This window comes from Salmo salar, chromosome ssa09 (assembly GCF_905237065.1).
Source record: "Salmo salar chromosome ssa09, Ssal_v3.1, whole genome shotgun sequence".
In the NCBI taxonomy this organism is placed as follows: Eukaryota; Metazoa; Chordata; class Actinopteri; order Salmoniformes; family Salmonidae; genus Salmo; species Salmo salar.
The window spans coordinates 15,599,286-15,615,926 of NC_059450.1; the positions used below are offsets into that span (position 1 = coordinate 15,599,286).

The following is a 16,641-nucleotide window of genomic DNA, read 5'->3' on the forward strand; positions in this document are numbered from 1 at the left end:
GCTTTGGGATTTGCCCCAGCAGTATGCATCATGTTGTGCCACTTGTTATTGACAGTGAAGATGTCTGTTAATGGCTCCTTCAGCATTTACATAGTCTGTCTGCAGCGCTCCCCTGACCATTAATCACAGTGTCAACCGACGCAGACACACACAGGATTCTCCAAATGCCAACCGGCCCCATGATGCATCACCATCGACCATGGTGGGCGCTCTCTCCACAGAGAAATGCATGTTAACAAATTCAACATGGAGAGGGATTCATTTGTCATTATTAACACGCTTGGGGGGGATGATGCTGACTCTCTCAGTTTCACTCTCAAAAGAAAGCCACATAAGGGAACTCTTTTTTTTTTTTTTGTGATATTACTTACGGGCGATGTCGAGATTCAACTGAAACTGGCAGGCCGTTGTCTATAGTTCTATTTAGAGTTCTGATATCCCACCACGGGATGAATGGTGCACTGTGGTGGTCATCAAAACGGTATGGCTGGCCTCTGAACAAACTAAACATCATGAATGTCAAGAGGGTTGAAACCACCAGATTTGCACAAAACAACATATTGCTTGGGGGTTGAAAGGGAGTTCAGAGAGCCATGCAAATTTAGCAAGAGTTGGCAACAGAAAGCTAAACACAGGTTAGCAGTTAGCAGCCAGTGAAATCCCTCATAAGCAATTTCAGCCAGTGATGCTATCTTTGGCCAGATTAGTTTAGGTGTCAGGTAGGTGCAATATCACCCATAATGAGCATCAAATGAGCACATTTTCAGGCTGAACAGTAACAGGTTAGGGTTAGTGGTTTGGAGATGGTGCTTGGTTGACCTACCCGTGTTGCTGAGAATGAGGGGTGCTGTAGTTGGGGTGTGGAGGTTGGAGAGGAGGAGGAGGAGGGGTGGGTGTGGTGGGGACAGGGGGCAGGGGACTGGGTCCAGAAGAGGTGTGGAGGGCTGGGGACCTCACATAGGGAGGTCTACTGCAGAGGGAAACAAGAGTTTGAGGGAAAGTGCTAAACAAACGGCATTAAGTCAACCCAGGGAACACTACAGTGACGTGTGGTCAGTGCCTACCCTGTGAAAATAAATAAACAATATATATTGACATGACTTGCGCATGCGTGTTTCTACCATATACTGCCAGCTAACGGACGCCGAAAGGCAGGCAGAGAGCTTCGCTGTCTTTCATGGGTCAATATGTCCCATTCATTATTGCACTCAAATAATACATGTGAATGCGTATTGGAGTGAAAAAAGTAATGGGATAGGCAGGAGGATAGGCCGGGCTCGCTCCTGCCTGTGGACGTCATACGTCATCAGCCGCCTTTTGGCTGTTACGTTCATTTTACAACTAGTTAAAGTAAGCTGATCAGAATGGCTAACATATTGCATCGGAAACAGTTTTTAAAGTTGATTTTCTAGCTTAACAGGGGGTGATAAGGAATGGAAGACCAACACCTGAGCTTAGGAACCTACATCAAAGGAAGGGACAGAAAATAACACGATCATTTCAATCTGATTGTTATCAACGGAAAGACTGGCTCTGTGGCTGCGCTGCTAGCAGCCAACTCTACTGCTTCCCGCCTGCTGTTCTCCACCAGCGACAGCGTGTGGACAAGAGACAGTTACTGCATATAGCACTCAACAAGCATGTGAAATCGGTGTCACATCCAAAGCCAGATAGCTCTTAAGACATTTGGCAGCTCACGGATAGATCTGGCATTGAATGAACAACGGAGCTTGAACATCAGCATGCACAATGCCAAGGTAAAAGAGAACCGTAAGATTTTGAAAGCCCTAGCTAATTAATACTAAACATGCTCCTACTGTAGGAATTTTCAATTAAACTGACGTGCACTTCCGTGTTCTGCAGAACAAAGTGATGGATATGAGTTTCTGCAGCGACAAGACTTTGATAGTTTCTATGAGCGAATCGAGCAGAAATGCAATGAACTGGGCCTGGCAGAAAGCGAAACTCGTCGTAAACGGGGCGAATTTACTACAACATTCTGGACAATAACAATGTTCAGATGAGAGCCAGGTTTGAGCACTTTGGTGAACTTAATTTCCTTGGCTTAGTGGACTGGAAAAAAATCTAAACAATGTCACAAAAGTTTGACACCAGCAAACGAGAACCTGTCAAAATATGCCAAGTATTCGTTAAACTTAATGCTGATCTTGTTGGATTGTACAGTTCACAAATGGTACGAGACAAATCCCAGAGGTGACAAAGTTAATGCAGCTGGTCCTCATTATACCAGCCACAACAGCATCTGGTCAAAACCGGATCAAGGACAACTTTCATCCCTTGCCATCATCTCCATCGCATTGAGACCGAGATACTTATTATTATTTATTTTTTTGTAACTTTTTATTGGTATTTTCTTACACAGTTATAGTAAACAATGTTTGAAGTACAGTACATTGCACTCGTGGTTTTATACATTCGATATACCATAGGAACATGCTTTTTGAATGAGGTAGAAATGTATACGCCCATATAAAAATATAAAATACTTAAGTAATACTTTCAAAACAAAACATACATTAGAAACAAAAAAGTGCACAAAAAAATAAAACATGGCTAGTCTTCAAAACGAATAGAAGAATTATAATAATAAGACAGGCTAATATTAAACACTCACAAAGGTAGATCAATTAAATACAAAGCTTAGGTAGGCAGTTTACTGTAGAGTAGAGGGAAATTGCAGTGTCTCTATATAGGTAAAGAAAGGTTGCCACATTCGGTAGAATTGGCAGAAAAACCCTAGTAGGGTATATTTTATCTTCTCCAATTTACTAAAGTGTAAGACATCTTCAATCCACAAAAAATGAGAGGGAGGAGAGGGCGACTTCCACAGAAGTAAAATCAACCCTCTTGCCAACAAACTCACAAAGGCTACAAAGTCAGATGTGTATTTTGGTAGTGTTATAGTATTTTTTTTATATATTTTTTTATTTCACGTTTATTTAACCAGGTAGACCAGTTGCGAACAAGTTCTCATTTACAACTGCGACCTGGCCAAGATAAAGCAAAGCAGTGCGACACAAACAACAACACAGCGTTACACATGGGATAAACAAACGTACAGTCAATAACACAATAGAAAAATCTATATACAGTGTGTGCAAATGTAGTAAGATTAGGGAGGTAAGGCAACAAATAGGCCATAGTGGCGAAATAATAACAATTTAGCAATTAACACTGGAGTGATAGATGTGAAGATGATGATGTGCAAGTAGGGATACTGGGGTGCAAAAGAGGAAAAAATAAATAACAATATGGGGATGAGGTAGTTGGATGGGCTATTTACAGATGGGCTGTGTACAGGTGCAGTGATCGGTAAGCTGATGCTTAAAGTTAGTGAGGGAGATATAAGTCTCCAGCTTCAGTGATTTTTGCAATTCGTTCCAGTCATTGGCAGCAGAGAACTAGAAGGAAAGGAGGTGTTGGCTTTGGGGATGACCATTGAAATATACCTGCTGGAGCGCGTGCTACGGGTGGGTGTTGCTATGGTGACCAGTGAGCTGCAATAAGGCGGGGCTTTACCTAGCAAAGACTTATAGATGACCTGGAGCCAGTGGGTTTGGCGAGGAATATGAAGCGAGGGCCAGCCAACGAGAGCATACAGGTCGCAGTAGTGGGTAGTATATGGGGCTTTGGTGACAAAACGGATGACACTGTGATAGACTACATCCAATTTGCTGAGTAGAGTGTTGGAGGCTATTTTGTAAATGACATCGCCGAAGTCAAGGATCGGTAAGATACCCTCGTAAAACTGACTATGTTTAGCAGCATGAGTGAAGGAGGCTTTGTTGCGAAATAGGAAGCCGATTCTAGATTTAATTTTGGATTGGAGATGCTTAATGTGAGTCTGGAATGAGAGTTTACAGTCTAACCAGACACCTAGGTATTTGTAGTTGTCCACATATTCTAAGTCAGAACCGTCCAGAGTAGCGATGCTAGTCAGGCGGGCGGGCGGATGCAGGCAGCGATCGGTTGAAAAGCATGCATTTAGTTTTACTAGCATTTAAGAGCAGTTGGAGGCCACGGAAGGAGTGTTGTATGGCATTGAAGCTCGTTGGGAGGTTTGTTAACACAGTGTCCAAAGAAGGGCCAGAAGTATACAGAATGGTGTCGTCTGTGTAGAGGTGGATCAGAGAATCACCAGTAGCAAGAGCGAAATCATTGATATATAGAGAGAAGAGAGTCGGCCCGGGAATTGAACCCTGTGGCACCCCCATAGAGACTGCCAGAGGTCCGGACAACAGGCCCTCCGATTTGACACACTGAACTCTATCTGAGAAGTAGTTGGTGAATCAGGCGAGGCAGTCATTTGAAAAACCAAGGCTATTGAGTCTGCCGATAAGAATGCGGTGATTGACAGAGTCGAAAGCCTTGGCCAGGTCAATGAAGACGGCTGCACAGTACTGTCTTTTATTGATGGCGGTTATGATATTGTTTAGGACCTTGAGCGTGGCTGAGGTGCACCCATGACCAGCTCAGAAACCAGATTGCATAGCGGAGAAGGTACGGTGGGATTCGAAATGGTTGGTGAGCTGTTTGTTAACTTGGCTTTCGAAGACTTTAGAAAGGCAGGGTAGGATAGATATGGGTCTGTAACAGTTTTGGTCTAGAGTGTCTCCCCATTTGAAGAGGGGGATGACTGCGGCAGCTTTCCAATATTTAGGGATCTCAGACGATACGAAAGAGAGGTTGAACAGGCTAGTAATAGGGGTTGCAACAATTGCGGCAGATCATTTTAGAAAGAGAGGGTCCAGATTGTCTCAGGTATTTCCCCAAATAATGATGTTATGGCAGTAGGAGCAAAAAGCACTTGTAATACTTTAGATATTGTATCAAAGATGGCAGACCAATAGTTATGTAGAGAAGAGCAGGACCAAAACATATGTATTAATGAGGCAGGAGCTTGCCAACACCTGTCGCAAACAGGGTCGACATCAGGATAGATCTAAGCCTGAGTTTAGTCCAGTGAGGGCGGTGTAGGATTTTGCATTAGATTAAAACATGTTTGGCACAAATAGGAGAGGAGTGGACACGGTACATAATACCTTCCCATGTACAGTTGAAGTCGGAAGTTTACATACACTTACGTTGGAGCCATTAAAACTTGTTTTTCAACCACTCCACAAATTTCTTATTAACACTTCACAAAATAGATGGCATGATGAGGTAGGAAAATTATATGGACATATTGAAGCAACATCTCAAGACATCAGTCAGGAAGTTAAAGCTTGGTCGCAAATGGGTCTTCCAAATGGACAATGACCCCAAGCATACTTCCAAAGTTGTGGCAAAATGGCTTAAGGACAACAAAGTCAAGGTATTGGAGTGGCCATCACAAAGCTCTGACCTGAATCCTATAGAAAATTTGTGGGCAGAACTGAAAAAGCGTGTGCGAGCAAGGAGGCCTACAAACCTGACTCAGTTACACCAGCTCTGTCAGGAGGAATGGGACAAAATTCACCCAACTTATTGAGGGAAGCTTGTGGATGTCTACCTGAAACGTTTGACCCAAGTTAAACATTTTAAAGGCAATGCTACCAAACACTAATTGAGTGTGTGTAAACTTCTGACCCACTGTGAATGTGATGAAAGAAATAAAAGCTGAAATAAATCATTCTCTACTATTATTCTGACATTTCACATTCTTAAAATAAAGTGGTGATCCTAACTGACCTAAGACAGGGAATTTTTACTTGTATTAAATGTCAGGAATTGTGAAAAACTGAATTTAAATTTACTTGGCTAATGTAAACTTCCGACTTCAACTGTATCATCAGTAAACTCATCACCTAGATCCTGTTCCCATAAAGTTTTAATAGCTGCGAATGAAGGATTGTGAAGAGAATACATTTGATCATAGCTATAAGAAATAATACCTTTTACTGTTGGGGATGGTGTGACAAATGCATCAGTGGGAGGGCCAACAGGAAGAGTGGGGAATTGAGAGGTCATGTCATGGACAAAGCTGCACACTTCTAAATAAATTACTATTCGGAAGGTGGAATTTAGTTGAGAGTTGTTGGAACGATGCAAACGTGCCGCCAATATACAAATCATCGAATGATTTGATGCCAAGGCTGAAGCACATGGAGAAGGTTCCATCTAATAGGGATGGATGGAGTAGAGGGGCCCTTAATGAATAGGTTTGCAAACCAAAGTGACGTCTAAACTGGTTCCAGATCTTGAAAGTGATTTTTACTAAAATAACTTGAAGTAGCAGAATGAATAGGGGAATGTGCCAAAGCAGCCAGTGAGGATGGCATACATGAGGAAGATTATATCTTCAACCATGCTGGAATGATATGTGGGGTATCTGCACGGATCCAGTACTGAATTACACAGAAGTTGGCAGCCCAATAATAGAACTGGAAATTAGGTAGGGCCATGCCCACTAAGGGGTTAGGCCTTTGCAGGAACAGCTTGCAGATCCTTCATTTTTTTTTATTCCAGATGAAGTGTGAGACAATAATAAAGATTTGGGAATAAAAATAGGTATACATCAAATCCAATCAAATTGTATTGGTCACATACATGTGATTAGCATATGTTACTGCGGGTGTAGCGAAATGCTTGTATTTCTAGCTCCAATAGTGCAGTAATATCTAACAAGTAATATCTAACAATACACACAACATATACCCAATACACACAAATCTAAGTAGGAATTAATTAAGACTATATACACATGGACAAGCGATGTCAGAGCGGAACGGACTAAGATACAGTAGAATAGTATAGAATACAGTATATACAGTTGAAGTCAGAAGTTTACATACACTTAGGTTGGAGTCATTAAAACTTGTTTTTCAACCACTCTTGTTAACAAACTATAGTTTTGGCAAGTCGGTTAGGACATCTACTTTGTGGATGACACAAGCCATTTTTCCAATAGTTGTTTACAGACAGATTATTTCACTTAGAATTCACTATATGACAATTCCAGTGGGTCAGAAGTTTACATACACTAAGTTGACTGTGTCTTTAAACAGCTTGGAAAATTCCAGAAAATGATGTCATGGCTTTAGAAGCTTCTGATAGGCTAAGTGACATCATAAGAGTCAATTGGAGGTATACCTGTGGATGTATTTCAAGGACTACCTTCAAACTCACTGCCTCTTTGCTTGACATCATGGGAAAATCAAAAGAAATCAGCCAAGACCTCAGGAAAAACCTCCACGTCTGGTTCATCCTTGGGAGTAATTTCCAAATGCCTGAAGGTACCACGTTCATCTGTACAAACAATAATACGCAAGTATAAACACCATGAGACCACGCAGCCGTCATACCGCTCAGGAAGGAGACGCGTTCTGTCTCCTAGAGATTAACGTACTTTGGTGCGAAAAGTGCAAATCAATCCCAGAACAACAACAAAGAACCTTGTGAAGATGCTGGAGGAAACGGGTACAAAAGTATCTATATCCACAGTAAAACGAGTCCTGTATCGACATAACCTGAAAGGCCGCTCAGCAAGGAAGAAGCCACTGCTCCAAAACCGCCATAAAAAAGCCAGACTACGGTTTACAACTGCACATGGGGACAAAGAATGTACTTTTTGAAGAAATGTCCTCTGGTCTGATGAAACAAAAATGGAACTGTTTGGCCATAATGACCATCGTTATGTTTGGAGGAAAAAGGGGGAGGCTTGCAAGGCTTGTCTACCTGAAACGTTTGACCCAAGTTAAACATTTTAAAGGCAATGCTACCAATTACTAATTGAGTGTATGTAACTTCTGACCCACTGGGAATAAGATGAAAGAAATAAAAGCTGAAATAAATCATTCTCTCTACTATTATTCTGACATTTCACATTCTTAAAATAAAGTGGTGATCCTAACTGACCTAAGACAGGGACTTTTTACTAGGATTAAATGTCAGGAATTGTGAAAAACTGAGTTTAAATGTATTTGGCTAAGGTGTATGTAAACTTCCGACTTCAACTTCCGACTTCAGCTTCCGACTTCCTAGTAAAAATTCCCTTGGTCCAGGCTACTGTTGATTGCGAAGATGGAGGCCTTTTTAATTGAAGTAAAACAAAAGTTATGCATATGGTGAAAAGCCTACAAGGCAGGGCTCCAGACTGCGACCATTTCATCACATTTTGCAACCCTTTGACTTGGCTGTATGTATTGGTTGCATCGGTGCGGGCTGCACATTCATTCACCAAACTAAAAACGTGCTATTTTTTAGAAGGCTAAAACCATGATTTGGCCAAACATTAAAGTACATTATCTTCATGAATCCTGTAATAAAAGTGTCCGCTTGCCTGCCCCTGTACCTGTTAGGCTGGGGCCTGCTGCTGTGTCGAGCGAGCTACTCTCTCTTTCTTTCCCGGTGGAAAAAATGCTCAGGGAGAAAGAAAAGTCTTCTGATTGTATAACATTTTTAAATCCAATTGCTGGGAAAACACAGCTGTCCTGTTGTCACAGATGGAGATAGGATGTTCTCATCTTTCTGTAGGTATACTTTTTATTGCTCAACTCTCACTTATGAGCTCAATAGCAACTACAAAAATATTTGATATGGCTTTGAGATACGAAACGCGGAATGCGCATTGGCCATTGTGATTGCATATGGATCGAAAGGGTGGGGGGAGTGGGCAGTAAATATCATACCTCGATGTCCTGAATAATGGCCAAGTCTACCTTGCTCCCTACTCGTCTGAATCGCTTGGAAGAAACAAACAGAATTCCTCCAACACCTATCGAAAACTACTAAGCTACACTACATAACCAAAAGTATGTGGACTGGACACCTGCTCGTCGAATTTCAAAATCATGGGTATTATAATGGAGTTGGTCCCCCCTTTGCTGCTATAACATCCTCCACTATCCTGGGAATGCTTTCCACTAGATGATGGAACATTGCTGCGGGGACTTGCTTCCATTCAGCCACAAGAGCATTAGTGAGGTCGGGCACTGATGTTGGGCGGTTAGGCCTGCCTCGCAGTCAGCGTTCCAATTCATCCCTAAGGTGTTCGACGGGGTTAAGGTCAGGGCTCTGTGCAGGCCAGTCAAGTTCTTCCACACCGATCTCGACAAACCATTTCTGTATGGACATCGCTTTATGCACTGGGGCACTGTCATGCTGAAACAGGAAAGGGCCTTCCCCAAACTGTTTCCACAAAGTTGGAAGCACAGACTCATCTAGAATGTCATTGTCTGCTATAGCGTTAAGATTTCCCTTCACTGGAACTAAGGAGCCTAGCCCGAATCACGAAAAACAGCCCCAGACCATTATTACTCATCCACCAAACTTTACAGTTGGAACTATGCATTCGGGCTGGTAGCGTTCTCCTGGCATCTGCCAATCCCAGATTTGTTCGTCGGACTGCCAGATGGTGAAGTGTGATTCATCACTCCAGAGAACGCGTTTCCACTACTCCAGAGTATTCTCAATTGAATCTTATCTTTACTAATATGTAAAATTAGTTTCAATTTAGAATGGCCCATTATCAAATGGGCAGGAACAGGGGCAGGGGAAAAAAGACATCCGTATGAATAGCAAATAGCGGCCGCTTTCCTGCCGGTTTGTTTTTTCAATCATGCCTGGTTGGCTACTCTCCGGTTATTTCACTCCAAGCATCAACTGTTTGAGAAGCATGCCTGACTCTCACTGTGCAATAGGTGATATTCCGCCCAAACTCTGTATGCCATGGGCTCTCCAACCCTGTTCCTGCAGCTACCCAGTGCTTCATTTTGGAAACCAAGTAACATGTTTTCACAACGAAACATATTAAAATGTTGACAGACCCTCTCTTCAAGAAAGTAATGAAGGAGAAAGAGGAGATGAAGACACACAGTGGTGAGATATTTTGAAAATAAAGGTAATGAGTCAGCCTATTAATTATGAAAATATAAAAAATGCCCTATTACTAGGCTATTCAAAATAAAATACAAATTCACTATGATTGTAGGCTAACCATAAGCCACCCTGCACAATCAATGAACCAATAGTATTGCCTAGGCCTATACATTCTGGCCCGGACTTATGAGTAGAAAGATTGGAGCATAGCATAAGGTAAACAGTCCACCCAGTATGCATAACATACATACTGTGTTGGGACTTACAAGTACCTGGACACCAAATACTCCTGTGTCCAACAGCACAAAACAATAAGCAGCATCGTATGTGAAGGCTCTGATTCCCAACTACTATGTGATCGGGGTGAGATCCATATTCAGCGTGCCAACTATGGTCGTCGTCAACACGATGTGTGTTCCATTGGGCGCCCACAGGAACAACTCAAAAACACCAACTGCCTCAGCCAAAAAGACAATTACTAGAATTTGTTTAATTTTGGAGCATAGGCTAGACCAATTGTGTACTAAAGACATAAGAATTTTTCTTAAAATTGATCATCACAGTGAGGTGAGTTTTAAAAGTAAGATAGGCCTACTGTTTTGATGAGAAGTGTGTGATGTGATTTTAGATTTTATTTGCATTGACGCCAGAGTAGTTAGAAGAACAATAGAGCCCTGAATACCAGACCATCAGAACCTGATGGAGGAACAATAGAGCCCTGAGTACCAGACCATCAGAACCTGATGGAGGAACAATAGAGCCCTGAATACCAGACCATCAGAACCTGATGGAGGAACAATAGAGCCCTGAGTACCAGACCATTAGAACCTGATGGAGGAACAATAGAGCCCTGAGTACCAGGCCATTAGAACCTGATGGAGGAACAATAGAGCCCTGAATACCAGACCATTAGAACCTGATGGAGGAACAATAGAGCCCTGAATACCAGACCATTAGAACCTGATGGAGGAACAATAGAGCCCTGAGTACCAAACCATTAGAACCTGATGGAGGAACAATAGAGCCCTGAGTACCAGACCACTTGAACCTGATGGAGGAACAATAGAGCCCTGAATACCAGACCATTAGAACCTGATGGAGGAACAATAGATCCCTGAATACCAGACCATTAGAACCTGATGGAGGAACAATAGAGCCCTGAGTACCAGACCATTAGAACCTGATGGAGGAACAATAAATCCCTGAATACCAGACCATTAGGACCTGATGGAGGAACAATAGAGCCCTGAGTAGCAGGCCATTAGGACCTGATGGAGGGACAACAGAACCCTGAGTAGCAGGCCATTAGGACCTGATGGAGGAACAATAGAGCCCTGAATACCAGACCATTAGAACCTGATAGAGGAACAATAGAGCCCTGAATACCAGACCATTAGGACCTGATGGAGGAACAATAGAGCCCTGAATACCAGACCATTAGGACCTGATGGAGGGACAACAGAGCCCTGAGTAGCAGGCCATTAGGACCTGATGGAGGGACAATAGAACCCTGAGTAGCAGGCCATTAGGACCTGATGGTCGTTAGCGAATTGGGTACTACTAACGCATGTCCAGAGTGCATTATTTTAATTCAGTGTGCATTACAGGAGATGGACATGGAATTTTACTGCGGTCATGACTCATGACCCGTGGTGGTAATATGGTCACCGCAACAGCCCTAGCCTGGCTACAACGATGATTTAAATTAAAGAACATATCCGATGTAAACAAATTGATTGGTCACGTGATAACGAACTAGAATATATTGGCCAAACGTTAAACTGTCCCCCCAAATATATTTTAAACTTATTGGAGTGTACAGACCACCTTCCACCCTTAAGAGTGTTTTTTATCAGTTTAATAACATGCTTAGGGAATGTGATTTTGGGATAGAGGTCATCTTAATGGGAGATTTCAACATTAATTATGAAAATCCTCAAATGGATCACTAATACCTTTGACCTTACACAGATAGTTAAATGGCCACCCGGTATGACTTTTTCTTCTAAAACACAGATTAATCTGGTGTTCAGTAATAAACCAGCGAGAGTGACAATCATTCAGTATGATTACTGGGCTGTCTAACCATAATCTGACACTCATAGCCAGAAAGATTTCCAAGAACATGTTTAACCTCTCTACTGAACAGGTTTAACCTCTCTACTGAACAGGTTTAACCTCTCTACTGAACAGGTTTAACCTCTCTAATGAACAGGTTTAACCTCTCTACTGAACAGGTTTAACCTCTCTACTGAACAGGTTTAACCTCTCTACTGAACAGGTTTAACCTCTCTACTGTTAGAAAACCTGATCAGCTCAGGATACCTAAGGCTGAATTAAATGATTTAAGGGAATTAACTGGAATGATCTTCTGTCCTATACAAACGTGGAAGCTGACAGTCAGATGTTTCTATCCACAATCCAGACTACAATAAATGACTTCCTAAAGAAAACCAAATCCAAACCTGGCCAAAAGAGCACTCTTCCTTGGCTAAATAGAGAATCTGGAAACTGATGAAAGAACAAGACCATGACCTAAAAACAACGCGGAAGTCCAAATTAGAGCATGACAGACATAGGTTTTACCATGTTGAGAAAGAAGGTGATGAAAGAAATCAGACAGGCCAAGGCCAACTTTTTTTAGCAACATAATTGTGAAGCTAAGGGAAATTCAGTCCATAGTAACACTGCAAAAAGACTAGAAATCAATGTGAATGGCAGTTTAACACAGGATGCAGGCAAAATAGCAACAGCGTTCAACTCAAAGATGTGTTTGGGCTGGACTCTACCTTCAACAACTACAAAGAGTCACTCACTGGCCCCATTACTAAGGTCACCAACACATCTATTGGTCAGAGGGTGTTTCCAAGGGTCTGGAAGTCAGCCATAATAACACCCATCTTTAAATCAGGTGACCCTGCTGACGTGAGTAACTACAGGCCCATTAGTATACTACCTGTTGTGTCGAAGGTTACTGAAAAGTGTGTAGCAGAACAACTGATTGTCCACCTCAACAACAAGCCCCTTCACAACCCATGCAGTTTGGCTTAAGAGCGAACCACACCACAGAAATGGACAAAGGGGATGTTGTTGGGGCTGTGTTTCTAGACCTGAGGAAAGCCTTTGATACTGTTGACCATGAGGTTCTCATCACTAAAACTGCCCAAGTTCAACTTTTCCCCAGATGCCTTGAGATGGATGAAATCATACCTCAGAGGCAGAACCCAGTGTGTCAGAGCGAGCAATGACGCTACTGAGGCAGATATCTATGTATCAGAGGACAAGCTCCAGGTGGTATCCGATTTTAAGTACCATATTTGATTCCAACCTCTCTTTTAAAAAGCAGGTTAAAAAGGTAACTCAAATAACCAAATTCAACCTAGCTAATTTCCAATACATATAAAATTGTTTGACTATAAAGGCAGCAAAGCTGTACTTCAATGCTAGATACTCCCTCACTTAACATACTGCTTGACTAGTTGGGACCAAGCTTGCCGTACAACATTAAAACCAATTCACTCTGTCTACTGTACAAACAGGCTCTCAAAGTGCTTGATAGAAAGCCCAATAAACATCATCACTGTTACATCCTCAGAAAGCATAAGCTCCTTGTCTTGTCCTGCACTGTTGGTTAAGGGCTCGTAAGTAAGCATTTCACGGTAAGGTCTGCACATGTTGTATTCGGCGCATGTGACGAATAAAGTTTGATTTGATTTTGATTTCATTTGTCTTCAAGATCCTAAATGGCCTAACTCTGCCCCACTTAGTACTTTTGTTAAACAGAAAAGCCAAACCCACGGCAACAGATCCAGATCTGCCGTGAGAGGTGACTGTATAGTTCCCTTAAGGAAAAGCACTTTCAGATAATCTGCTTTCTCTGCGAGAGCTTCCCATGTCTGGAACACACTGCCACCAGACACACGTAGCTGCACCACCTATCACACCTTCACAAAAACACATAAAGACATGGCTAAAGGCCAATCAGACTTGTGAACATAATCCCTAGCTGTGTATTGCCGCTTTCCATGTTATCTGTTGTACTGTATGTATGTATGTATGTATATTGTGAGGTGTGTAAACACTGTTTGTTGCTTTTATGTATTTTTTTTGTACTATTCTCTGTCTGCGTGCTAGGTGTTGCTTGTCCTATGTTGTCTGTATTGTTATTGTAATCGTTTTTCATAACCTGCCCAGGGACTGCGGTTGGCACTTTTCCTGAAACATTGATGAATGTGCACTGTACCTGTAGAATTAAACTCAATAAAGTGTAAGTAAAGTATTGGACGGTAGGCTATTTTTTATTTTTTTTACATGAAATGTACATGACTACTACGAGTGGGTATTATCTTTAGAGTTCATGATCTAGCTAATGTGTTTTGAGTTTCCACTTCCTCAGGTGGTGAATTAGCCCCAAATAAATCAGCCTGTGACCTTAGAGCACATAAAGATGCAGTCAAATTCATCTCTATTGACATTTTTTTTTAATACAAATCCAGCCCTATTTTGACAGTAAAATATAAAAACAATAGTATAAGTGTCTATCCAAAATGCATGACAATCTCTAGATTAGGTTGCACATTAAAATGTGTAATCACGTCACAAGATGATGAAACATAGGACAAGCAATGACGTAAATGTAAATGAAACAACGCATTTCCTCAATACCATCTCAGTAGTCTGTAACACTTTTAATAAAACACTGTAAATGACTTTAGAAGACGATAGGCCCTGAAAATACATTTGTGCGACCAAATCATGGGCTGGTGCCACTAACTGAAAAGGAAAATGTTGGTCTGGAGCCTTGCTACCAGGGGAATGTCCCCCATATTGAGAAGTTGTCATATTGTAGTGGACAAAGATGAGCAGAATGTTGGCACGGCCAAATGCAGGCTGCGGTGCAACTCACTATTCAGGTAGGATGCATTTTTTTCCCCCTTTGTTTCTTTTCTCGTATTTTATAATCATTTGTTTTTTTTTCACTGTTATTATTGTAGGCCTATTTATTAATTATTTAAATATGAAACGTGTTTTGTTTCATTCTCTATGGACTTTATCCAACATGCTATTGTGCCCACCCATAACCACAGCCATACTCTAGATGGACCTGGTTATTACCATGGGCTTTCTATTGACATATTCTCTATTGTTGACATTGCTTTATCTGATCACCATTATCTGGTCCATTATGCTATTCTGAGAGAGCAACTTGGCATATATAACAAGGCAATTAGAAATACCAGACGGGCTCATTTTTCTAACTTGATCACTAATAATCAGAATAATTTGAGTGCTCTTCTCCTCCATCGATGGCCTGATAAATCCTACTCCCGCAAACCTATGTGAACTTTCCTCCACATCGAAATGTGATGGATGAGTTTGCGGCATATTTCAGAGATAAGATAACCAACATTAGGCTGGGTATCAGTCAGCCTACCACGCAAAGACAATCTGGATGTATTTTCCCTGGTTGGCACAGACGTGCTCAGGAAAGCGATATCACAAGCCTTCTACCTGCCTTCTCGATCCTATCCCCACCACCTTCTTCAAAACAGTTTTTAATTGCATATCTGAAAAAGTGAAGGCTATTGTTAATCACTGCCTGTTCACAGGCACTTTCCTCACTGCACTAAAAACTGCTGTTGGTGAACCCTTCTGAAGAAAAGTAATCTATATTCTTCAGCTCCTAGCAATTTTCTGCCAATCTCCAACCTTCCATTCTTACGCAAAATTCTGGAGAAATTGGTTTTCAAACAGCTAAATGTTTTTTTAAGTGCCAACTGTATTTAAAAAAAAGTCCAATCTGGTTTTCATGCCCAACACAGCACAGAGACAGCCTTAGTTGAAGTGGTAAATGATCTTAGAGCCAACACAGATGCCAAACAGCTTTCTGTTCATGTACTCTTGGATTTAAGTGTTGCATTCGACAATTGTTGACCATGATGTCGTTCTGGACAGACTGGAGAGGTGGGTTGGCCTCTCTGGTTCAGTTCTAAATTGGTTTAGAACCTATTTAACCGGTCGAGAGTTTTTGTCCCCCTTGGTGAACATAACTCAGAGAAAATAGATATCACAAGTGGGGTTCCACAAGGTTTCGAATTTGGGTCTGGTACTGTTCGGTTTACCCCTTGGCAGCGTTATCAGAAGCACGACATTGATTTTCACTGCTACGCAGACGATACACAACTTTACATTTCTGTGTTACCAGAGGATTTTAGCTCCACAGATAAATTATTAGATTGTATAAGTGATTTAAATAGTTGGATGGCTCACAACTTCCTCCAGCTAAATCAAGACAAGACCGAGGTACTTGGAGCCAAAGCACAGGGAGAGAATCTGGCCGCACATTTTAATTCACGGGCAATAAAGATAAAATACCAGGTAAAAAAACCTAGGTGTCATTTTAGATTCTTAATTTCGAATCACACAGTAGGAATGTGACAAAAATAGCTTTTTACTACTTGAGGAACATTGCCAAGGTGTGGCCGTTTCTCAGGTTGATACAGAGAGACTCATCCATGCTTTTATTACCAGCAGGCTTGACTACTGTAATGCTCTCCTGTATGGTCTACCCAAAAAAGCCATTGGTCAACTGCAAAATACACAGAATTCTTCAGCACAGGTACTGACCAAGACCAGACAGAGAGCACATATAACACTGGTTTTAAAGGCTGCATTGGCTGCCTGTGAGTTTTAGAATACATTTTAAGATTCTTCTATTGGTTTTTAAATCAAGCCACGATTTTGAACCCCAATACATGTCAGATATGCTTTTGAGTTATGTACCCAGTAGGTCCCTCAGATCCTCTGGCACTGGCCTTTTTA

The 16,641-nt window shown here is 41.7% G+C and overlaps 1 protein-coding gene across 4 annotated transcripts in view; it reads right to left on the reverse strand.

Annotated features, from left to right (window-relative positions):
* LOC106610785 (AT-rich interactive domain-containing protein 1B) overlaps positions 1–16,641 on the reverse strand; it is a 229,244-nt gene that overhangs the window by 37,466 nt on the left and 175,137 nt on the right. For 3 of the 4 annotated variants that reach the window (XM_014210359.2, XM_014210355.2, XM_014210353.2), the window contains one exon: positions 824–970. The exons of the other annotated variant lie outside the window; for it this stretch is intronic. In XM_014210359.2, the coding sequence (XP_014065834.2) occupies positions 824–970 (147 nt within the window). The remainder of the gene's footprint in view (positions 1–823; positions 971–16,641) is intronic. 4 annotated transcript variants of the gene reach the window in all.